The sequence below is a fragment of the Amblyomma americanum genome, chromosome 1 (assembly GCF_052857255.1).
Source record: "Amblyomma americanum isolate KBUSLIRL-KWMA chromosome 1, ASM5285725v1, whole genome shotgun sequence".
Taxonomy (NCBI): domain Eukaryota; kingdom Metazoa; phylum Arthropoda; class Arachnida; order Ixodida; family Ixodidae; genus Amblyomma; species Amblyomma americanum.
In genome coordinates this window covers 156,266,254-156,291,185 of record NC_135497.1, presented here as the reverse complement: position 1 = coordinate 156,291,185, position 24,932 = coordinate 156,266,254, and the positions used below count along the sequence as shown (strand labels likewise).

At 45.3% G+C, this 24,932-nt stretch overlaps 1 protein-coding gene and 1 long non-coding RNA gene across 11 annotated transcripts in view; one reads left to right on the top strand and one right to left on the bottom strand.

The window, feature by feature from the left end:
- Window positions 1–24,932, bottom strand: part of CYLD (ubiquitin carboxyl-terminal hydrolase CYLD) — a 134,443-nt gene that overhangs the window by 81,522 nt on the left and 27,989 nt on the right. For all 7 annotated transcript variants that reach the window (XM_077647439.1, XM_077647441.1, XM_077647440.1 and 4 more), the window contains one exon: window positions 16–260. In XM_077647439.1, the coding sequence (XP_077503565.1) occupies window positions 16–260 (245 nt within the window). The remainder of the gene's footprint in view (window positions 1–15; window positions 261–24,932) is intronic.
- The window catches only part of LOC144114010 (uncharacterized), a 54,556-nt gene continuing 30,846 nt past the window's right edge, over window positions 1,223–24,932 (top strand). The window contains exons 1-3 of one of the 4 annotated variants that reach the window (XR_013310936.1): window positions 1,223–1,361; window positions 2,099–2,171; window positions 24,392–24,526. This is a non-coding gene — a long non-coding RNA (uncharacterized LOC144114010). Of the gene's footprint in view, window positions 1,362–2,098; window positions 2,172–2,718; window positions 2,804–6,906; window positions 7,023–24,391; window positions 24,527–24,932 lie in introns of those variants that run through there. The other 3 variants (XR_013310934.1, XR_013310937.1, XR_013310935.1) reach the window with 3 other exon arrangements.

Genomic DNA, 24,932 nt, shown 5'->3' with positions numbered 1-24,932 from the left:
AATGCAGGCACTCACAAACTCCACGCCAACCATCAGGTCTTCACTGGTATCATGAAGGTGGCCCAGCCACCGCACTGTGCCATACTCTGGGCCATGGTCGCTCACCCACACCACACGGTCGTTGATTCGCAATGGGGAGGATTCAGAATCACAAAAGTCTCTGAGCCTCTCTTGATGCCAAGGGGCGGGGTCACATCGGGTTATACCCGATGACAGTGATTTTTTCTTGGAAGGAAGACGCGGCACCACGGAGTTGTGTCCTGCAGGTGTAAAAAAGAGCATACTGCCATTTCAACACCTGCTGTAGCACTAAAGCAATGGCAGAAACTCTCCTATGCCATTCCTAGCGAACTACCGGGGCCATAAACATGGAAGCTCGGACACTTTAGTGTGGCATGGCAGGCTCATAGCACTAATAACAAATGATGAATAAAGGCAACAACATTGTACACCCACCATAAAAAGTTTATGGAATTTAACTTCAGTGAACAAAATCTAATTTCTTTGCATTCACGGTGCAGTGCTTGAGATTTAATGATGCACTAAGTAATTTGCATGCTCACAATTAGGCCGAAAATATTCAAGCCTGCATACCAAGATGGCACTGAAATTGAGTTTTTTTCACTTACAATGGCTATGTTCCATACATTTCTGACTGAAAATGTACATTCTCTTTTCACTGTTCTTTGTCACAGTTCTTTGTCACAGTTCTATATCTTCCCTGCCACACCATGCTACTAGTAAGAAGACCCAAACATTGATAGAGAAGCTCACATCAGTGTTTCTAAGCTATGCAACAATGATTAAAGTCCTTTGCATCTATTACAACATGCTAAAATTAACCTTCACATGTGCCTCTGAAGTGTGTACTGCAGTAATTGCTCTTCTTAAGAGTTATTTTTTCTTGAAGGTAACATAATACCCAGACAATCAATGAACTGATTTTGTTAAAAATAAATACCTTATTTCAACAACTAAATGGCTTAATACAGTACAAAAGCAGAACTGTTAATTTACACAGATAAAATTGTCACTTGCAATATAATGCCTACAAGCAGCATAAAATTGTGGCAAAGTAACCAGCCATCATAGCCCCCTTGCTGTGATCATTATTACCTGAATTCAGGTTACATGCTTGTAATTTCTGTTCATTTCTTTTTCTTCCACTGTAAATTTTACTGCAGGAAAAAAGGGCCACCAGTGGGCTTCTATCGCACGAGGCGGATTTAGGGTTGCTTGACCGTGGAACGGATCACTGACCCATCAATGCAACGTTTTGGTGCAAGACCCTTTTCCCAAGCATCTCACCCAAAACAGCCGCGCACCTGGCCGGGGGAAATCTTGTACCCATTATAAAACTGGTGCGTACCCGTCGGCACTGGGGATCGAACCCAGCACCTCCTGAATGCGAGGCGGATGCTCTGCGACATGGCCACCGCTTGGCCAGACAATGCAGTCTTTTTTACATCATATTACAATGTCCAGGTAGCAGGTCGCCATCTTTTTAAAGGGAAACAGAGGAGTAATTGAAGTTGACCTATATTGATAGATTACTGCATTCTAACGACAAAGACACTACTTTTATGGAAAACATAACTTTTAAAGCTTAAAAAGGTAAAAAAATTAAATATACATGTCACCAACACCACCCGTTTTTGAAAACAAACTGTGGTGTGTAAAGACAGAATTTTTCGTGTAGATTCCCAAGGCTACGCCACATCAACGTAAATTCCAAATGGTAAACACAGAGTCCTTTTCGGTATAAATGTCAAAAGTTAGAATTGAGTGGCGAGAAAAACTTTTTAAATGCAATTTTCTCAGCAATAAACGCGTCTTTTGCTGTCGGATAAACGCCGACACAGCCAGAAAGAATCATAGAATCAATTTTTACAAAGAACGGAAGTTGGAAGGAGTTGTCTTCAATTTCCCATTAATGCTTCCTTTGTCTGAACAACTGGCAACAGCTACATAATGCAAGCATGTTGAGCTGACTTGTATGCGTCTTCCCTTTCCCTCAATGCAAGTGAAAATTCCATCCCATAAATACATGTACATGTGCTTTTCTTGATCAGTTTATTGCTTCTCTTTTACGAGCCAGTGCGCCATTCAACCTTCGGATGGCATGTCCAGGATGCAGCATACGATGTGATTGCTTTGAACAACCCCGATCCGTGAGTACAAGGTCTCTTTCACATCTTAAAAAAAAAAAAAACACAGCAAGGGATTTTAAAAATTTTCACCACGCCCAGTAGACGTCACTTTTTGATTCTGAATGCATGCAAAATTGAGAAAATACTGCAATGCTTTTCTTCAAGGTAGTAATTACTGCCAGATACTCAACAACTGTGATTACAAAGTTTTAATGCACGTGCAGTATGTGCCACCATAACTTTTACTTCTGCTCACTTCCTCGCACAATCACAAAAATTTTTTTAATCGAGTGGAGGGAATACAAGAACTAGTGTATATATTTTGATGCTGTCACGCGAACTGACAAGGGTGATTTCTACACCTCACAGACAAAAAGAAAGCTTGTCCTGCAAGGCCAATTGCCAATAAGAACACATCATGTGGGTGTTTCCGCATGCTGGTTAAAGCAAAAATGAGCACATGTGTACACTCCTTGCATAAAAAACAGAGTGGTAAAAGGAATATAAAAAATTACCTCAGCAAATCAGGAATAACAAACACACCTAACATTTTGTTATTTATGCACAGAAAACCACACACTTGAAGCTTGTTTGAAAATGATTGGTTTGGTTTATGGGGGTTTAACGTCCCAAAGCGACTCAGGCTATGAGGGACGCCGTACTGAAGGGCTTCAGAAATTTCGACCACCTGGGGTTCTTTAATGTGCAATGACATCGCACAGTACATGGGCCTTTAGAATTTCACCTCCATCGAAATTCAACCGCCGCAGCCGGGATCGAACCCGTGTCTTTCGGGTCAGCAGCCGAGCGCCATAACCACTGAGCCACCGTGGCGGCTCATGTTTGAAAATGAAAATGTATAAAATGAATAAAATGAAAATATAGCCAGATGCCTCCAAAATGACATGACTGTTCAACAGCCTTTACAATGCACGTTACTGCAACCTGCCCACTAAGCCAACCAAGCCACACCCTTATCTGCTTGGCCTCTTTGGTCACTACCCTTCCAGGGTTAGCTCCATCAGCCTTTATCTTCTATGATCATGCCACTTTCAGTGAATCGGATGCCATGAAACAACATATCGGGTGTCTCAGCAACCACTTTCTAAAATTCCTAGTGATAGGGTGGTTGAAATAGAAAAAAAATCTTTTCAGGAACAAACTTCCAGCTGCGACGGATGTCAGTCATTTTAAAGGTCATGCTAATTAGGTAGCTAATCAACAGAAATTCCTAATTACCATTTAATTAGTAGGTTCTGGTGGTTAGCTCTAGTGGTGAGTTTGTAGCTGTGGACAAGATGACGCCATATCAGTTTTTGAGGTGAAAAAGTAATTCTCTAAAGCCCTGCAGCGCAGGGACATGCAGTTTTTTGTTTTTGTTTTTTTCTGCGCAAAACCGAAACTGAGTGTATGATGCGCACAGGAATTTCAATGTAAACGCATTGTCCGCTGGTGACATATGGTAGGGTATACTGCACCCAATTCGAATTGCCTGCATTATTTTACCATCCCATGCACTTCCTTTTGCTATGTCACATGGTGCAAGAATGAAAATAGTCATCACCAACTACTCTGCCGCCATTTTTTGGTGCTATGAAGCAAAGAAAAGTGCACACCGCTGTGCAATAATGCAGGCAGTTTGAGTTAGGTGCGGCAGAAACTGGCCCGTCACCAGCGGACATTGCATTTGCATTGAAATTGCCACGAGCCACGTCCACTCACTTTCAATATTGTGAAAAAAAAAAAAACATTTCCTTGCGTTTCACCGATTTGGAGAATGGATTTTTATTTATTTAAAACAAATTACAGGGGTGCTTATTATTATGCAACGCCAATGCCTTTGCATAAGGTCTTCTCCGTGATATTGATTCCGTTCTGCTCCTTATCTTCTTTTCATATTTTGTTATTATCATTATCAATTTTTCAGTCATGTTGGGGAATTTCCCTCTCTCCCCTTTACCGCCTGCCAACCATGGCAGATGGCTCTTCTGCGTACCAACCATGACAAGTGGCAGGTGGAAAGTGTACAAAACACTATCCTGACGGACACCAGACACTTTACAGGTTTCTGCCAACCATGGCAGGTGGCAGGTGGCTCTTCTGTGTACCAACTGGGGCAGGTAGCAGATGACAAGTGTGCACAACACAAAGACGGACAATGCCAGGCACTTTTTCTTTATGCTCGGTCTTCTAATGCTAATGCTTTTAAACTGATATGGCATTGTTTTGTTCATGAATACAAACTCACCACTGGCACTAGCCACCAGACTGCAGATATGAAATGTTAATTAGTAAGTTTTGGTTAAGTAGCAAACTAATTAGCATGGTTTTCAATATCACTGACATCCGTCGCAGCTGACAGTTTATTCCTAACAAGGTTTACTTTCTGTTTCGACCAACCTACTTTTAGAAATTTTGAAAGTGCTCACTGAAACACCCAGTATATATATACACGGTGCCACGTCCCGCAGCTGGCAAGGCAAAGCCATCCTTTGACGCCATTTTATTACGCCAAGGTCAAAGCTGGCCTCCTGCCAGCTGCCATCACTGCCACAGCAACTGTAGCTGCTGCACCCTTCTTTGTTCATAACTTCCTCTGCCACATGTACTGTGCACTACTGTTCACGTATGTCCATATTTCATCCAATCAGCATAAAACCAACTGCAGCCAATTTCTAAGCTCTTGTGCTTTCACTGACAGAGCGCACATATATAGGTTCGGTCATGGCTGATAGATTCAAAAGCCGCAACATTGTATATAAACTGTTTGTGGATGGCTCCAAGTCGTCCACTCAATGTAAAACCAGTAGTCCTTCCCTGGCCTACATAATCGGTGCAGGTGTGACAGACCTGATAGCCTGTGGTAGATAAAACATTCATTTGGCTCTTAACAGTGTGGTACAGAAGGTGCGACACATACCAGGGTTGCTTATACAGGGATAAGGAGGAAACACAGTGGAACGCTACATAAGGTGACCAAAATCAATATATCATAGCTATTCACAACTTTCACGGCTGGTGTGCCACGCGACCACCTCCGGTACCACCCGAGAGATTGTACCGGCGAATGGCATTCGGTGTCTCCCGCCCAATTTCTGTTCTGTCAATCCAGTGATGCAGCGTGTTCAGCGTATTATTGTGTTTCGAGTTGGTTTTTGCGCATAGCAACAGCAACAGGTTAATATAAACCCCATGTGCAGACAATCCCTCTAGATTCTAATCTCAGAGAGGAATGTATAATCAATTTAATTAAAACCTTGGTATGGGCTAGTCACTTCCTAATCATAAAAATTGAAAGCAACGCGAAAAAACAAGTGTAATGCAGAAACACACACGTGACAGGGCTAGCGCTGTAGGTGCCCTATCATTTCAGTGTTGATTCGTCATCCTCATTTTTTGCATGCTGCTCCAAATGAAAAGCCTGTGAACAAAGCTATGATGGTTTGCTGAGCGCATTTCAGCTATCTCTTCTGGCGCACAAACGGCAAGTAATGATTTTGACTGATGTAAATTGTGAACCACCTAGTCTTGAAGGAAACGTTTTTTCAGCAACAACCACTTGACTGTACAGGTAAATTGTAAGAAATGAAAAATATCTCTTTCCTGCAAAATTCTATGTATGCAATGCTTGTAACCAGTAGTTTCCAGATGCACACAAATTAGAGATTTACGAAGGTAGTTACACTTTTTCTTTCAAGCTGTAGCTACTTTGCTTGTCAAGAGATCACAGCTGAAAAATATTTATGCATGGCTTTTTCACAATTTAAGTCAATCAGAATCACTGCGTACTGGTAGTGCTCCAAAAGAAATCTGAGGGGCTGAAATTCACATTGCAAACCTCCACTTCTACTTGTTACTTGTGCATTGTTGTTGTGCCCAGACCATGATATGTGTTGTGCTTGTCCAGGCACAACACAGGTGGAAAACAGGGCCACTGGCTGCGAGCACAGCGTATATATATACACTACATGCATGAAGGCGCAATTTACAACATTTAGCAATGCCAAAGTCTGCGAATAGCAGAGAATTTTTTCAAGAGTTGCATATTTTCTCTCAACCCCTATTTGCTCTCTGCGCATGTGTCGAGCATATCCCTGCCATCTTTCATGATGTGATTAAAGAGACTGAGATTAGAGCACAATTAGAGCCACCTTTATATGAGTTGCACTTGCTGCTTCATGCTGTCGGCAGACGCATGCTTTACCTATGAGAGCAGTCATATATACCCAAGTTGTGTATTTTATATTGCATCTGCAATGTCTGCACACAGAAAGCTCACACAGTGAGAGACAATTTCATGCATGTTGTCATGCCACAATACACAAACTGGCCCGTACTGAGAGTTTCATCCCTTTAGCAAGGCGGCACTCTCACATCTCAGTTTCACAAATGTGGGACATAATGTAGTATCCCAGTGCTAAGTAGAGAGCAAGTGAATAGCAAGCGCAGCACGACACATGGCTAGCGCGGATGCTTGATAATTTCTTGGGCAGCCATACTAGATTTTCAGTGGCATGCCCTTAGCAATTGCTTCGCGAACCACTGTGGAAACAAGGAGTGCTCCCTAAGCGCGGCCGAGCTTGAGTGCCCGAGAGCTCAGTTTGCGCTTCGCATGACATTTACTGTGCCTCTCCTTTTTCCATAACATTTGATCTCTTCCACTAAACGCGACTCAGCCTGAGTGTGCAACTGAGGTTTAGAAACCACCTGGCGCGGTTACCATGGCAATTCTGCACTGGCACAATGTACTTTGCAGAGTGCAGTGGAAAATGGTGCAACAAAGGCTGACACTACCCTAAGCTGGGCGGCGGTGCATCAGACAGCGGCGCAGATGTCACGTGCTCTTTTCGCAACGGCCAGGGCAGAATGGCGAGCGGCATGGAGGAAGGAAACCTCAGGAGAGGCCCCTTCTCATGGTGCCCTCGCTATCCGAGCTGGACGCCAAAAAGTATGCTGGAAGTCACGAACCTTCGCAAGGACTACTAAGAGTCTTTGGCCGATGGTGCAACCAATGGCAACGCTAGGCGTAGCGGCGGCGTCTGCTACATTGTCTGCTGTGCATGCGCAAGTGCACTGAGATGGTGGCCAAGTAGGGGGGGCAGGGGTGAGCGGCTTCAAAAAATGTGACGTAACCGCCTCTCCCGAGTTCTTTCCTTCCTCCACGGCTTTGGGACGTTAAACCCCCATAAATCAAGCCAAACCTTCCTCCATGGCGAGCGGGCAGAGATCACGTGACAGGCACGCCGTTGCGTGACAGGCATTCGTAGGGCACAGCTAGCGCTCTCTCCAGCTCCGTGGTTTCGATTTCATCGAAGAGAAAATTCCTTGCGCTGCAGTGGCAACGAGGACGATAATTTCAAAAATATAAAAACTGATACGGGTATTACTTGTGGTGGGCTACAAATCTCTCAATATATGAGGTAGCTAACCACAAGTTAAAAATTTTACTGTTTAATATTAGTTAACCAGCCTGCTAGTTACACACGTCTTCGCTCTAGCGCTCTTCTAACTCAAAAAGGCAATTTTTAAAAACTGCTAACAGTCGTAGATTAATAGGAACCTAGTTGATATAAACTGGATGTAATATTTTACAATTAAAGGAGTATAGACACCTAACTTTTGGGTGCGTCTCTTCTTCTTTGTAATGAAGCGTAAGGTATTATTATACAAGTATTACCATAGGGTATTCTCCTACGACCGCTAAATAATTTATAATCGAATTTCTTTCTCACGCTGTTTCGGTTTCAACAGCTGAACGGCGACTGTGACGTTAAGGAAAGGTTATAGGTCGCATGGGCGTGGAAGCTTTGTCACTGCTATAAACGGTTTCGGCTAACTTTTTTTTTGTTCTGGCAACACTGCGATTTAGCCCCAGAACACTTCTTGTTTGAAGCATTTGGACGGGTGCATTTTCCGCACAAGCAGCAACACCGGGGGAAAAGAGAAGCATAGAAAGATGGCGCGTCACCTGCAATGGCACCTTATTAAACACTCCGCGGAATGCTTTGCTTGCTGGGATGCGTTATCAAACTTGCAGGACACGCGTCGTCTACAATTCTCTCACCTGATGCAAAGGTCTGCAGAAGTAAGCTAATGCACGGGACAGCGGTGAAATTTATCACGACAGGACTTCGTACATTTCAGCTATTCCGGCTGGTTACATCTGCCGGTGCTGAACTCCGAGGAGTTTTGTTTTACTTAGAAAGAGCACAGCCGAATGTCGCCGAGCTTCTGAAGAGGCCCTTGAAAAGTATCCACATTCTTCCTTTGGAAGCTGGAATACTAACAGATGATAAAGTAAATATCTGGGTAATCAGCCGGCGATCAGATACACACGTATGTTTGGTTGTAAGTCGCGTGTACAATGCTGAGCAATGAACGTTCTTAATAGCTGTGAACACACATTACCCCATTCGGCAAAAATATGGAGCTCTAAAAAGCAAGCTTTTAGATTTTGTCCTGCTTTTAATCTGCAGTTAAACAAGTTATGCAATCCACAAATAGCGTTAGACGATTAATTGACTGAATGAATATGAATGCGCGGGTAGCTAACCGCGGTTTGTTCACAAATTTGAGCCAATGCGGGCAGTCTGAAGGGGAGGAGTAAATGAGCTGGTTGAGCCAAACATTTTCCGGTACCAACACGTTCTATGCGCACTCACACGAAGTTCTCGCGCCATCCGACAGCTCGTTATCCATAGCAAGAGCCAGAAAAGTGCCTTATAGCCGGGCACCAGCGCGTCGGCAGCCGTCGAAACGAGAAGGCCCGAAGGCCGGTGATGGCGGAATGGTCACGTGACCAAATATGGCGGCGCCCATGCTCCCGTGTTGACGGTAGCGCCAACTCGTCCTTCAGTTACGTTCATTGCATTTGGTATATGAGTTATCTCCATGACAACGGACAACTGAAACAAGCGGGGCGCGGGGGGTGTTCACACGGCACCGCTAGGGCAGATTGGTGGATGTTATCATTGTCCGCCTGCCGCATGCGGCGGCGCACCGCACTTTACTTGTGTTTTCTACACCCTCTCTTTGCTGTTGTGGCAGGTTGAAATTGATTGCGCTGCTGGTCAAAAATGGTAACCACAGCGATGGGCCAATGTATGGAGAACAGAGAACATTTTTCATGCCTTTATTGACACATATCCTTCCCGTTACTTTCAGTCAAAAGGAGATATTTCTCAAAATACACTATATGTCTACGTTACAGCATTCTGTACAATACAGATAATGTGTGTCGACGCACCAGAGGTGTTAAGTTTATCTCAAACAGCGCAACTGAGATTTTCAGTAAATCATTTCGTGCATCACTCACGCAATACATATGAGATCATTCCTGCATAACTTTCACGCAATATAAAAGGATCAGTCTGTGCACAGTGAGTGTGCACAATTTAATGCATGCATGATATGTACCTTACAATAATAGACAATTAAAAAAAGACTGTTTAGTAATTACGTAAACGTGTGAAAGCAAACCACCGTCACGCAATGGCCTTCACTCTCCATGTTGATATATGCGACACCAATAAAACGAATACAGTTACATAATCGGTTGCCATGATGTGCAGACCACCGCAAATCGAGCCCAATGACTGATTCGTTGACAGCAGTTACTAAATCACTGTTCATGATCTACAGCACCGAAATGAGCGGTGGCTCCCGAGAAAGCGAACGCAGGTAGCGGTTCCCATCGTATCCGTGCGGGTCTCGCTGCACTGTTCGCAATTTCGAAGGTCACGAGCACAAAACAAAAAACCACCGTAGTTGTCGCAGCACCAACATCACTACCACATGAAGAAACTCGATGCCAAAGTGTGACCGGCGCCGCAAAGCAGGCGACAGCCCCCAAGATAACACGCGGCTGACGGAGTTCGCGAAACACACGCAAAGAATCCGTAACGGTTTCAACGGCCACATGGGTCAGAAATTCAAAAGGGATAGAGAGTGAAAAAGAGAGTGAGAGACCGTTTCCCGTTTCAGAACCTTCTTGCGGTTAGACTATTGTTCTTTACTGCAAACACTAGCGCCAATGCCTCCTTCAGTTACGTTCACAACGGATGGTTCAGCGGAGGCTTTTCAATTAGTCGGGGTGAAAGTAGCTCGCGCTTTCCTCCTCCTGCCTGAAGTCTGAAGCAAGGCAGCCTGCCCTCCGCTTCTTAATTCGTACTGCTTCTCGCCGCGAAATGCTCCTTCTTTTGTGTCTTTCCCTGCTTCTCCGTTTCTGATGTTTACCAAGTGGCGTTAATACCATTCCTATGCACTAGGATGGACAAGTGGGTATGCAAAAACAGGCCAAAGGTGCAAATTATCTCTCTTCAAGGCCCGAAAAGCAAAGAGTGACGGCTTGTTTGGCAAATAACGTTTCATAGATTTCACTTGTCCTAGGCTCCGCCTGTGCTGCGTGTGCATTTCTGCACTTTGATGCACGTATGATTCTTAAAGGATTATATGCGCACCTCACAAATGCTTCACACAGGCACGTTTCCAATACTTCTACCTAACTTTCCGCCTATTTGAGCAAGAACACAGATGTAGAACACAGATGCTTGCCACACAAATCACGCTATTCGAACAGACGCCAATGCTACAGATGCTGATGCGAAGCTTTCGCTAAAGTCACAGGAAGCAGACGAAGTTCGTCTGTGTCACCGATCTCCGTACACACATGCATCTAAACAGCGCTGCATGCATTTTTGAGCTTTACTTGCTCCTGCTACATGTTTAGTACGCTGGACACGGCCACAAAGAAAACTTTCGAGAATGTGGGAAGATATGAAATCCTAAGAAAAATTATATTAAATAAAACAACAAAGCAAGAATGTATGCGTGCACTTGATACAACGCAGAGTGCTGGAGTGTCTTCTGAATATACTGCCAATGTGCAGGAGGAATAAAAAGAAGCCACCAAGAGCAATAAAGTTTTGGACATCACGAGACAGTATTTTAGAACCGTTTCCTTTGGAGCTATTTGGCTCATAGTTAAAGACTGATTACGTAAATCTTAGCACAACATACGCGAGAGTACAAAAAGGTACACGCAACGCGTGCTAAGGAGCAAAGGTATATAACGCTCGTCCCACCTGCCTTCTTGTGCTGTCCCATGTGCTACACTATAGAGGTAACTCAAGCCACGTGGAAGCATGATCCTTCCCAAGATTGCCCCGGCATGTGGCATCCTAAGGCGATAGCCTTTAATGGCTCATACTCGCGGTGTCCATCCGTCCGTGACACTCAACTCGATAAGAAAAAAAATCTTTGTGCACGATGGGATTCGAACCACCATCCTTCTGTCCCACAGCTCAGCGTGCTAACGACTACGTTGCTTCCTGCCAACGCATATGTAGTTCCCCTTGTCTAGGACGCTGGAGAGTGTTTGCAGAAAGGCGTCGAATCAGACGGATGCCTCCCAAATGCCCTCCAGTGTCTCCAGCATTTAAGATTCACAAACAACTGTGTACTTAATTACCATCTTAACAAAACATCAGTGATACAAGCAGCAACACCGCGCTAAAGGCTTTTGCCTCACCGCACTTTAGGTCAACAAAGTGCCCCCTGAATTTTTTTTTCCTTGTCTCGACATGAGCTGCGTCATCATCTGAACTGTACGCATGGTGTACGTGAAAACATTTTTTTTTAGGCTTTAGAAAGTAAGGGCATTAGTGAAGAAAGATTGTTTTATGGAAATGCACCGTCAATTTGAAGAGGTTTACTATAATAAGCATACTGATGTTCGAGAAGTGTATCTTGCGGTCAACAATCTCGCAGTCCGCGAAAATTGTGGGGAGTTTGCAACTAACAATATATCTTCCAACCGCTTTCCATATTCGCCAAAATCTTACGCACACCATTATAAAAATGCCAATTTGCACCAAATACAGCCAGATGCAGATTACCAAGTACTTATAAACTTTTTATCCCGCTGTTTGTCTTGGCGGTAGATTTAGTCACTGAATAATATAAGTGCATATATGTGAAGCAACGCAGCGTCGTTTTCACTATATGCATCCTAAATGCAACCACCACGAACACCACGCAGATTCAAGCGGCCGGGCGCAGCCGCAGCTGCGTTTGGTCAGTCTGGTTTGGCTGAGGGAGAGCAGCCGTAGGATGCGCTGTGTAATCGCATTGTTATGAGCTTTATTGCGTGGGCTGCTTGTGTTCAGAAGAATGTTGATTTCATGTGGTTTTCGCCGTTACTGGGACCCTTTTGTATGGCACTACAGTCGCGGCACGGCGTGCCTGTATACACGCTAACCTTGCATCAGTAAAGAAACAAGCGCTTACTGTAAATAAACGGCACGGGGAGAAAGCAACATGTTCGCGAAGTGATGAAAAAGAAATTGCGTCATAAGATGTCAGCACGGTCGTACTTTGGCAGCATTGTGTGCAGCGCACTGGATACAAATCAGCAATAATAATACATGTGAAGAAGATGATTTCTCTGTTCTTGCACCTCATATTTTTAAGTTAAACACTTAGTCGTTAGTCTCACGGTTCTGTACATAGATTGCATTTTTGTTACCTTATGGTTTATTATTTATGAGGTTTAATGCCCCAAGGCGACTCAGGTTATGAGGGACGCCGTAGTGGAGGGCTCCCCATAATTTCGACTACCTGGGGGCTTTTAACGTGCCCTGACATCGCACAGTACACAGGCCTCTAGCATTTCGAAACGCGACCACTGCAGTCGGGATCAAACTCGCGTCTTTCGCGTCAGCAGCCGAGCACCACAACCACTGAACTACAGCGGCAGCTGTTACCTAATGCTTTTTCCGCTGATACATATATGGTAAAACGACGAACAAATCATCTGCTGGCGGATAGTGGCCATTTGCAGGATTCAAATCAAACCGGCACATGACTTCCTTGTTAATTTTAATAAATATAAAGATCTGCGAGTGACGCTAAGAAGCAACTTAAAGAGGAATTCGTATATTAATGACATCTATTCCTCCACATTGTGCAGACTCCGTTTACTGCGACACAAGCTTACTTTGTGACTTGACTGTGCGGGTTAAGCAGTTTGCTGGACATTAGGGGTCACAGAAGGCCAAATGACTGACTGGGATCAATACAGCCATGAGCTTAAATCGCTGAGGACATCTTCGCTGACATGAAAAGGAGTCACGACGCTGACACTGTGTCGCTTAACCTGCCTGCATCTTTCCCAGTGCCACCCCTCAAGTTGAAAAACCTCTGCACTGCGATATGGAGGGCAAAGTGCGACTCATGCAGCGCAAGGGCAATTCGGCTTGTAAAACAACGTTAAATCGGGTAAATTCGACTATCTTAGAAGAGAACAATGGATTTTTTTGCGCTAAACTAAGCGTATTCACTCCAATTTCATGAATCTGGTCAGCTGTGAACCACTTCTTGGGAAAATCTCGTTAGGCTAACGCTTTTCATACCCTGGAGTTACATTTAAAACGAAGGCTTACGTGTACTGCCGAAGAATTTTCCGATGCTTACACTCAAGGACGATCATGTTCTGTTTGTGTGGACTTGACCCCGACTGTCACCACAATGAAAGAGTTACGGACTGCCCTTGTGGGATTGCGGAGACGATGCGCAATGGGTCCTGGTGGCGTGTCCAATCAAATGCTTTGAAATCTTCCGAAGGAAAGACTGCATGATCTGCTAAGATTTAGAGAAATTTAGGAAACAGCAGACATTCCAACAGCCTGGTTGACAGCTTGTATGGTGCCTGTTTTGAAACCCCAGAAAGGCCCAGCGGATCTCTCTTCGTACAGATCGATGTCGCTCAACTTGTGCGTCTCAACGTTAATGGCGAGAGTAATTTACAACCAGCTGTCCTGGTGGGCTAAAACCAGACATTTCTTACCAACATGTACGACTGGGTTCCGTTCCCGTCTCAATGCGCAGGACAGCATTTTGGATTTAGTAAGCCACACTGAGCACAAGGGCAACGGCCTCTCAATTCTTACCTTATCCCTGTACGTGTCAAAGGCTTATGACTGTCTTACCAGAAGCCATTCTCACTCAGCTACATCGCATCAAGGCGGCAGGGCGCATTTTACGCTTAGTTCAAAAATTTCTCTGCGACCGTGGGATGCAAGTCCATCTTGGAAAGACAATTAGCAGCATAAGGACACTGTCCTGAGGAATGTTGCAAGGAAATGTTTGGTTTGGTTTAGTTTATGAGGGTTTAACGTCCCAAAGCGACTCAGGCTATGAGGGACGCCATAGTGAAGGGCTCCGGAAATTTCGACCACCTGGGGTTCTTTCACGTGCACCGACATCGCACAGTACACGGGCCTCTAGAATTTCGCCTCCATCGAAATTCGACCGCCGCGGCCGGGATCGAACCCGTGTCTTTCGGGCGAGGAAATGTGCTCTCATTGCTGTCGTTTAACATTGCTATAGCAGCTCTGCCGGACGCCTTACCATGTGACCGAACATCGCTGCGAATGTCGATTTACACTGACGACATCTGCATGTGTGTATCCGGTTACCAGAATAAGTGCCTAGCGGTGATAGTGCAGCGGGCTCTTTTTGCAATACAGACCCATTTGGCCTCGTTAGGTCTCTCCCTATCAGCAGAGAAGTCCTGATTTGTGCTGTTACCTAGCGAAAGACGTCACTACACGCGCTTAGGCCTACGAATGCAAGGAACCCAGATTCGTCAGGCATGCCACGCGAGGTTCCTGGGCGTCATCCCTGACTTAAGTCTGGCGTGGAATAGAGCGGTGGACAGCACTGTTTCCTCCTCGCTGCCAAGCCTAAACATACAGAAAAGTTTGGCAGGAGCGATGCGGGGCAGTGGTCCTTCAACAATAGCTTCACTCAGCTATTGGCAAGAGCACAATTCTTTACACTCTGCCTTTTCTGTCGCCATCACACAGCCAGTATAAGCGCCTCGAGATCACCAACAGGAAAGGCCTAAAGAATGAGCTGGTAGTTCCAAGCCAGGCTTCTTCTAGCAAGGTCTTAGATGAAGCTCGTTGCCTTCTATTACGCCTGCAAGCCTCCAAAAAACTGCTTCTACAATTCGTTCGTCTTGGGGAGACCAGGACAGGTCAGGTCTTGTTTCGTCGACTACAATCTAGGCCCCAAAATCACTTTTCTGCAGCCTTTCACACCCTAAGCGCAATGGATTGGTCACCCACAGGACAAAGGTGTCAGCAAACCCGCCATGGTTCTATGTTGACACTCATCACCGCCTCAACATCCCAAGCTTATGCACAAAACAATCGCTACTTCTGGCGGAAGTAAGATCCTTGGCTCTTGAACAGCTGCACAGCGTCTACGATGGCCACCTATAAGTTTACACTGATGGCTCTGTGGGCAGGCATGAAGAGAATTGCGCAGCCGCACTTGTAGTGCCTGACCTGGGAGCTGCAAAGAGTAGTGTCATCCACTTCCGATGAATCATTGGCCACTGCAAGGTCACTTATATGTCTGTCTTTCTGCAGACCTCAGAGAGCCGACATTCTCTCTGACTCCAAGTCTGCACTACAGCGCCTGTGATGAGGGACTCCCGATGATAAATTTTGCCTCTAAGCGCTCACCTGGCTGAGGATGCTACAGATGAAAGGATTTACAGTTTTCTTCCAGTGGCTACCATCAAACACTGGAGTCGCTGGTAACACGGCGGCAGACCTTCTTGCTCAAGAAGCCCAGTCTTATCCATCTGTCCCAAGGGATGAGAACTTCGCTAGGCAGCTAGTGGTGCAACACTTTTCTGCGCTTCGGCGACCTACGCACCTCCCTTGTGTTATGCAACGCTTGTCACGCGACAGAGCTACTCTCTTGTATCGCAAGATTCACCGCGCCAGCCAACCTATGCGTACATACACTGTGATGTGGGTGATGCGAACCATTCGTTTTAGTGTGCCTGCATTTTTGTGCCAAGCATGAGACACTCCTGAAAAATCTGAAGAGACTGAACGTTCCCTTGGACGACGCCTCGCGCATTGTGTGCCCAGAAGGGTCCCGAACTGAGCGGCGATTATTGTAACAATCCCCATTGAAGTGTTTAGAGGACACTGCCCTTATGGAACAGTGGCAGAGACGCAATCACTTAAATCAGTGACTCAAGCGGAGCAATTGCCGACAGGCCACTGTAAGGCTAATCCCGCCTGTTCATTTATACCACCACCCTGAGAGTAAGTAGACGAGTCGTGGTGTTGAGCACATGTGCGCTTTATTGAGAAACCGGTTTCGGGTGAAAGTGGGGGAACCTTCAGCTTCACAATGCGACGAGCTCAGATGGCTTCGAACTGGCGAAGGGAGTGAACGTGCTTGAGAGATTTCGTCGCTGCGTTCAAGAACAATGAAGCGAACATTGGAACAGCGCTACGGCAGTGAAGGTTTGCATTAAACTGGCAAAGTCTCCTACCGAGAAGTTCGACATCATCAAGACAGTAAACGGAAATGATTCAATGTGCAGTCCGCGAGTGTCCAGATGACACAAAACCTTTACAGACGGCCCAGAAGACATCCACGACAAGCAGCAGTCCGGGCGCATGTAGACGACGCTTAAGGACGCTAATATTGATTGTGTGCGTGATTTAGTGGGCATTGATCGACATTTGAATGTCAGTTTGATTGCAGAAGATTTAGGTACACTATTCTAAAAATGAAAGTTCATGAGACTGTCACTGAAAGTTTGCAAATGCGCTAGGTGTGCAAATGGAGGCCTGAATGACTGTTTCTGCGGAATTGCTGCAACAATTCAACAATGATCAAAGCAGTTTAATGCAATTTATAACTGGAGATGAAGCTTGGATGTTTCAATATGACCCAGAAGCAAAAAGACAAAGCTTAGAGTGGCAGGCCAGTGAATCTACCGTCCGAGGAAGGAATGGATGTATAAATCGTGTTCAATGACTGCATGGGAATCGCCCATATGAATTTTTTCCCTCTCCGGGATGACGGTGAATTCAAGTTTCGACGTGGACGTCCTCTAGAGACACAGACTGCGCGTGCATTGAGAGATTGCGACCTCATGAGTTTTGCACCACGACAACACTCCGTCGCATAGGCCGTTCAATGTTGAAGAGTAGAATGTACAAGGCACAACGAGGCTCCCCCATCCACCCTACAGCCCCGACCTCTCCCCTTGTGACGTCTCCCTGTTTCCGAGCATGAAACGTGCGTTGAAAGGGCACCGATATGACACGGTGAAAGGCGTCGCAACGAAGGTGCTCAATGAGATTCCATAAAAGAACTTTCAAGAAGCCTACAAACAGTAGGAAACTCGCCGGGCTCGCTGTGACCAAGGTTTTTGTTTTGAAACACACTAGGTGCACCGACAGATTTTGTCAAATGAAGTGTTTTTTCACACTCAGCCTTTTTATTTTCAGGACGCACCCTGTACATTCTTAATTAGATCTAAACTATAATATCCATGCGACATTTGGGACCCGTATACTAAGACTGATATAGATGCTCTTGAAAAAAAATTTTAAATGAAGGGGAGTTCGCTTCATCTATTCTAAGTATGGTCGCACTGATTCTCCCAGAATTGATGCAAGCAAATGGTGCCAAACCCTGGCAGTCCATACCTAAGTTCTGCATCTGAAATTTTATATTCATTACTCAACCGCAAACTTCGTTAACCCGCACCTAGCTCCTCTAACAACGTGCCAGATCTGCCATGCCCATTACCTCTTGCTAACGTTACATTTTGCTGAGGCGAACTTATTCAAATTTTCTCTCTTTCTCTGGACTAGAGCAGAATGGAATAAATTACTTTAGGTGTTTTGAATCGCTCGACTCCTCAGAAAGTCCTCTGTAATTGCTTCATGGATGTTGAGATCTCTATGAGTTATTGTGGAAGTTGTTTTTTGTATCACCGCTTGAATTGCATCATGAGCATGTTCACATTTTTTCATTTTAGAATTTCATAAGTGCATATTCACCTCCCTTCGTTTCCTATCCTTTTCTGCATTTTTATTGTCATGTATGTTTCGTATGCCCCTCCCGCTTGGGCCCTTGGCCCCTAGTACCCAATGGATAAATAAATGATAAGCAAACTCCTCTCTCATGCAGCCAGAGAGTATAGGTTGGCTCACACACGTGTCCGCACATTTTCCGATGTAAAAGGCCTCAGCTAGCTCACACGTCACCTGATCGCGGTGCCTGAATAACATCGTCGTTCTGTTTAGGTCCAGAGTAGTACAGTCGATGCACGAAGCGTAATGTGCAGCCAAATACTTGTACGGGCGTTTTGAGTGTGACAAGGAATCCAAGGTACAGTCCAACATCCGCTAAACCCGAAGTAGTCGACCACAGGTCAGGTTATTTGAAACTTGTAAAAAAGAGGCATCATCGTAACGTGTTTCGGGGCGGCGCTTTCAAAGTCTTGCTTTCACTGCGTAGAGCACAGTTTCCTAAACCAGCCTGCGAAGTTCAAGAGTGCTGGATCCCCGCTCTCCGTTCTGGTCTCGGTGAGTGAACCGCGCTCAAGCACGTCAGGCAGTCGTCGCCGCCGCTCATGACGAATTGATCTCAGCTCACGGAATGGCCCAGATTGAACGCTTGCGCTCCATACCCCAGGGCATCTACATCCTGCAAACACTCAGCCATGCAACACCTGCTACTGGATGCCATGCAGCTACACTGTCGCCGCCCTTTAAACATCTCTTCAACGCCTGAACCTGCACACTATACTGATGCAAGCTTTCAGCTGGGACAAGGGGCCTCGGTAGACACTAGAGCTTCAACTCTGTCACGCGGCCACTCAGCTTATGCCCCAAACATCAACGGAACTTGAAGCGCGCGCACTCACTGACTATAATTTCTGTCACACACCAGTTACCATCTGCACTGACTCCCAGTCTGCATGCCGAAATTTTTTGCTCAACCGTTTTCAGTCCTCGGACACCTCAGCTTTCGAGCTAGTTTTTTTCCCCCTACCTGGTAAGGCGGGTATAACCAGTAATAATCGTGCTAATATGCTTGCCGCAGAGCTATAGACCACCAGGGAACAGCTGCCACTGCTGTATAAGCCACCGTTCCCCTCCTTTGCCTATGTCGCATCTCTACACCTTGGATGCCAACACTATCCCCCACCTCACTCTCTCACCATGAGGCTAGCATCTTTCGCCAGCTTCAGTCAGGCTCTTTCCTCTTGACCGCTTCCGAAATAGCCCTGAACCACCCTCATGCCCCCACTGCGGGGTACACACCGGCATCTTCCACATGGTGTGGCAATGTAGTGAAAACCCAAAACTATCCCTCTTATCATGAACTGGACTCTGATCTCCTGGGATGAGCGGCTGATCGACTTAACCGGCGCCAGCCAGCAATGGTTGGTGGAGAGGGTGGAGGTGGTGGCCACCACTTAAGGGGCCCCGGGGCACCACCCATTATTAATCATGAAATAAAGGTTTCGCTCTCTCATGGCCCAAGCAGAAACGCGACTATGCAGTGGTATCGTATGTCCACGAAATGGCGCACGAGTTGATTAATATTAGGTTGGTTTTGTGCATGCGTGCGTGCGTAGTTCCCCCAGATCGCTGAGCCAGATCTGATTCTGGGTTGATTAAAAAGCAGAAAAAAAAGCCCAATGCCCCCAATGCAAAATGTGCAATTCATTGTCAACCTATATTCCATGCACCACGGGTGCTAGCTGTTTATCGTTCGGCCGCATGAAACTGTGTTAAAGCTCGAAATGAAAGACCATGTACATTGGGCAGAGGGGGCGACGCTGCCGGGGCATTTTTTGTCACTCTCAAAACACCCATGAACTCACTTCACTTAGCTGCCCACTGAGCTTCCTGCAGCAATTGTACTTGCACGTCCTCTAGTGAGCGTCCTCTAGTGAGAAGCGTCCTCTAGTGAGAAGGACTCTGAACGTTCTTGAACATTCACTTACTCCCCTTTTCGCCAAAACTAACAGTTTTAAATACAGTTTTTTCCCTAGAACAGTGCAAGATTGGAATTCGTTACCGGAATCTGTTTTTTCCTCGCAAAATTTTTCTGATGCGTTAAATCGTCTATTTACCTACTAATATTGATTATATGTATGTTTTGTATACTTGTGCTGCTGATATTGTATAAGTTTATTCATTTGGTTTATTCTTTTGGTATCCGTGCGCTGCTAACATTGTATAAGTTTATTTTTGGTTTTATTCTTTTGGTTTCCGTGTGCTGCTAATATTGATTAACTTTATTCTTTTGGTTATGTAACATTATATGTTCACTCCTGCTTGGGCCAAGCAGTGGCCTGCAGTATTATGAAATAAATAAATAAATAAATAACGTAAACAGTGCGACAGTGTTGTTCAGACACCATGATCAAGTGGCACGTGAGCTAGATGAGGCCTTTTAGATGGGCAAATGTGCCCACAGTGCGTGAGCCAACATATGTTCTCTGTCTACATGAGAAGAGTTTGCTTTTATATATAACTACAGATTACGTGTTCATACTTTGATAAACCTAACTTGACATGTGCTGTTTCCCTCTATATATCCCCGTTTTCTTCAACTAAGCATCTGAATTTCCAGTTCAGTGTTGTCTTTGTCTGTCTCAGCTTCAGTGCCGTTTGTTTGAGCTGCTTTTAAGACTACGTCAAGGAAAGCACAACCTTTGGATAATCAAACGTCATTTGGGAGGTAAAGTGAACTGACTGTTGCAGCACCATTTGTCCTGAATTATGGGCTAATTGCAAAAATTACGATAAACAGGTCTTCACAAGAATTAAGTCACTCACTCACAGTAGACGATGCCACGCATAGCGAATTCTCATTCATAGCTTTTATACGCGAGTTTCTTGTAACCTTGACCACGAATAAAACCAGGCGGCAGAGCAGAAGTACATGAAACCAAGACATGGGAAAACCGATGTGCGTTCTCGTCTCCGGGCTAGCACCCATCCCCCATGCTTCACATTTACATAGAAAAAAAACATGGCACTAAAAATAGGTGCAGTTGACTTTTTCACGTAAAATTATGCAAGCGATTACTTTTCAGTTAATAACAAATAAAGAGGAAATACTTTCATCCATGTGTTCAGAAGTGCAACAAAATAATTTGTGCGCATTACTTGAAAGCAGGCAGGCTGCTTTAGCCCACCTGCGTGCACAGTTAAGTGGCTTGCACTTACAAAAAAAACAGCACGCGGCTGCAGCTGCGATGGCAGTGAGGCCACGATAAAGGCCGTGAGCTTACCCTCGCCCAAACAGCAGTGGACGTCGTTCAGGCCGCATTCAACAAATATTGTGAAGAAACAAGGCACCAGAACAAAAGTTGCGGTTTTGAAGCTGCAGGAAGCGGCAAACACATCTCAAAGCTTTGGTTTGGTTTATGGCGGTTTAATGTCCCAAAGCGACTCAGGCTATGAGGGATGCCGTAGTGGAGGGCTCCGGAAATTTCGACCATCTGGGGTTCTTTAACGTGCACTGACATTGCACAGTACACGGGCCTCTAGAATTTCGGCTTCATTGAAATTCGACCGCCGCAGCTGGGATCGAACCCGAGTCTTTCAGGTCAGCAGCCGAGCATCAAAATCACTGAGCCACCGTGGCGGCCCACACCTCAAAGGAGACCCTCAAGCCACTGCGTTCACTGTTTGTCATGGCCACAGTCATGATGTAACGGTTAATCCCCTAGCATGACATCACATGTGGTTAGCAGGTGTCTTCATGAAATGGGATAAATCGCAAGCTCATGACAATCGGTCGACACCATTGGCTGGAGAGGCTCCTTTGACGGTTGTTTGCTGCTTTGTTCTTGACTTGTTTGGTTTATGAGGGTTTAACGTCCCAAAGCGACTCAGGCTATGAGGAACACCGTAGTGAAGGCCTCCGGAAATTTCTACCACAGTACACGGGCCTCTATAATTTCGCCTCCATCGAAATTCAGCCGCCGCGGCCGGAATCGAACCCGCGTCTTTCGAGTCAGTAGCCAAGCGCCATAACCACTGAGCCACCGCGGCGGGTGTTCTTGACTTGTATCCTACATTAGGGATTGGACCCACAGGACATAGCCAACAGTCACCGAAACCAAGGAGAATATGGGATTTTTTTAAATTTGTGGTGTTCATCAATGGGCCATTAATAGAATAATTATTTTAATGACAACTGATTAGAAAGCAGAAAGAAAAACAACCACATGCCGCTACGTTGCGTCCTTTTTTGAAAAATAACAACCTCACCATACTTTAATCAGACAAAGAAGGCGGCTGCGTCATCATGCCAAAAGGAATGTTTGAAAGAAAAAGCATTTGAAGCAGTGGCGAAGAACTTCAAGCCCATCAATTACGATCCCAAGAAACAAAAGTGAACAGTGGTTAAGTTACTGAAGTACTTGAAGTTGCCCCAGTTAAGTCCGCGCTTCTAAGTGCCGTGTGTGTTCCTTCAAGTTGTCCGAACCCTTTTGCGCTGTTACACCCTTCATCAGTATGAACTGGCCACCGCGGCGACTCAGTGGATATATGGCGCTCGGCTGCTGACCTGAAAGACGTGGGTTCGACCCCGGGAATTTCGATGGAGGGGAAATTCCAGAGGCCCATGTGCTGTGCGATGTCAGTGCATGGTCTTTAAGAGCCTCAGGTGGTCAAAATTTCCAGAGCCCTCCACTGCGGCGTCCCTCGTAGCCTGAGTCGCTAAGGGACGTGAAACATTCATAGACCATAAACCAATCAGTATGAACCAACTAGCCCGGCAGATCTTATTCCAGGTTAGTGTTCGTTCAACTAGTGATCTCTCTTAATGCGTCATTCATGACGTGACTTAATTTGAAGATATGCTTGAAAAGTAACTTTTAAAGCGAGACGCCAAAACATGGCTACTGTCAAGGCATTTATTCGGTATCATGTATCAAGCGTTATCTACGCTAATGACGTCCTGCTCCAGGGCCCGTACCCGTTTAAAATAGCCTCCGATGTTCAATGACTGTTTCCGCAACATGCAAGGTAGGCAGGTCTCGCTTTCACACGAAGTGCTGCTTAGAAGATGACAGATAATGCAACAAAACAATTGTAATAGATGATCGAGAAGAAAAATTTAATTTGGTGACCCGTTTTTTTTTTTCTGCGCAACCTATAATTTTCACGTTGCTTGTGAAATACCCAGCAAAAAAATAGGGCATTCTGTGTCCCGCACAAAAACGAGCGCTTATAGTAAATTGTCTTTTGCTGCACTAAAAGAGGGGGGGGGGGGGGGGACCTCAAAGAACCCAATTATGGAAATTTTTGCTGAAACACAATTTGTGCCCGAATTTGAGCTAAAAAATATCGGCCAATTTAAAACTCGAATTGAAGAACCTTTTACCGAATAACCCAATTTTTACGCAAATCTGAGCTTAGTAAATATCGCCCGATCTTTATCGGGGGAGGGGGAATCGAAATTTGTATGGTGAAGTAAACACCAAAAAATTCCACCGAATTATTCGCTATAGCCGAGTTCGCTATAAGCAGGGTTGCACCTTTCTAACAAGCAAGGTGGTAACTCGCACAACAGCCCTCAGCATCATTGTTTACGCCCGGCTCGATAATCGAGCATTTAAATCATTCTTGGTACACTTTTGATGCGCGTCATTCCTCGAAGGTCTCGAAAGTGTTTGCAATGCTTCGACTCAATAACAGCTCTTCTCGGGAGCCCCGCATTCTTGCCACGGCAGCTAGCTCCATCGTATGCAGGCAGTGTCACATATGGGAACAAATAATGACACAAAGGGATTCGGCTAAATGGTCTAAAATGTCACTCAACGCTGTAAGAGTGCTCCAATGCAAATCAGAAAATCACCTTCAGTGAGGCAGGGGTCCACTTTGCCAGCTGAAGCGAGTTGAAACCGTATTCATTGTTTCGTTCTTTGACAGTTCAAGTGCGGACTAGCTTACATTCTGAATACTACATAGCAAAAATACACGGTGCAAACCAGTGAGGAGTGCAACGGATTTTAGCAAACACGGTTTTTCCCTCAACGCATGAGCAAAGAGCTTGTAAAGAGCACAACACAAAAAGACCCGTGTCCGCAGCAGCAGTTTTTGTACTCCATAAACAACCGACGATGCTAATTACACAGTCCACAGCATTTTGCGGGGACCCGCGTGTGCTTAGTCGAAAAATTCCTAACGATATGCGCAGCGGCGGCTCAACATTTCTCCGGCACCAACGAAATTCGACAGAAAATGTGTGTTTTCGGTTTTATGGCACATAAGAAACAAAGCATATCATGCACCAAACACTGGGTTGACAAAATTACTTTTTTGCTGATGAACTATTTCTTTTAAGTGTTAGAGTTTGTTTATAATATTTCCTCCTTTCAGGAACCTGACAACTCGCGATGTCTACTATTGAATTCTCTCCTACGACTAAGTTGGAGTGGAAACAAATGTGTTTGCTGTGAAATACTATGAAATGCTTTTTTCTTTAGTATCTTTACTATCTCGAGTCTTCTGCCTTAAAATAAATTTAAATGTCGTTTATGGTTCACAGTTACAGCAAAGAGGCTTTCCTCACTTAATGGGTACGAATTTATCTGTAAGCTTGTGCGTATGTCCGATGCGAAGACTTCAATAAAATGTTGCTGACACAAGTTCCACTCGCGAGCGCTAGCATCCTGAGCGGTACCGGCCGCGCAGGCTTGCATGACGGCGGGAGGCGGCGCTATAGTTACTAGATAAGATTAAAGCCCCTTGGTTAAGATGGCGGCAGCCAGGATGAAACGAGGAAGTAGAGGCCGTGCGCATCCGTAAATTTCATGTTAATTTCACAATATGTCTTCGCCAGCTTATAAACGTCCGGCGACGAGCTCCTACAGACGCTCAGCTCTCTCACTTCAAATCGCCATCGCCTATATATAGAGAT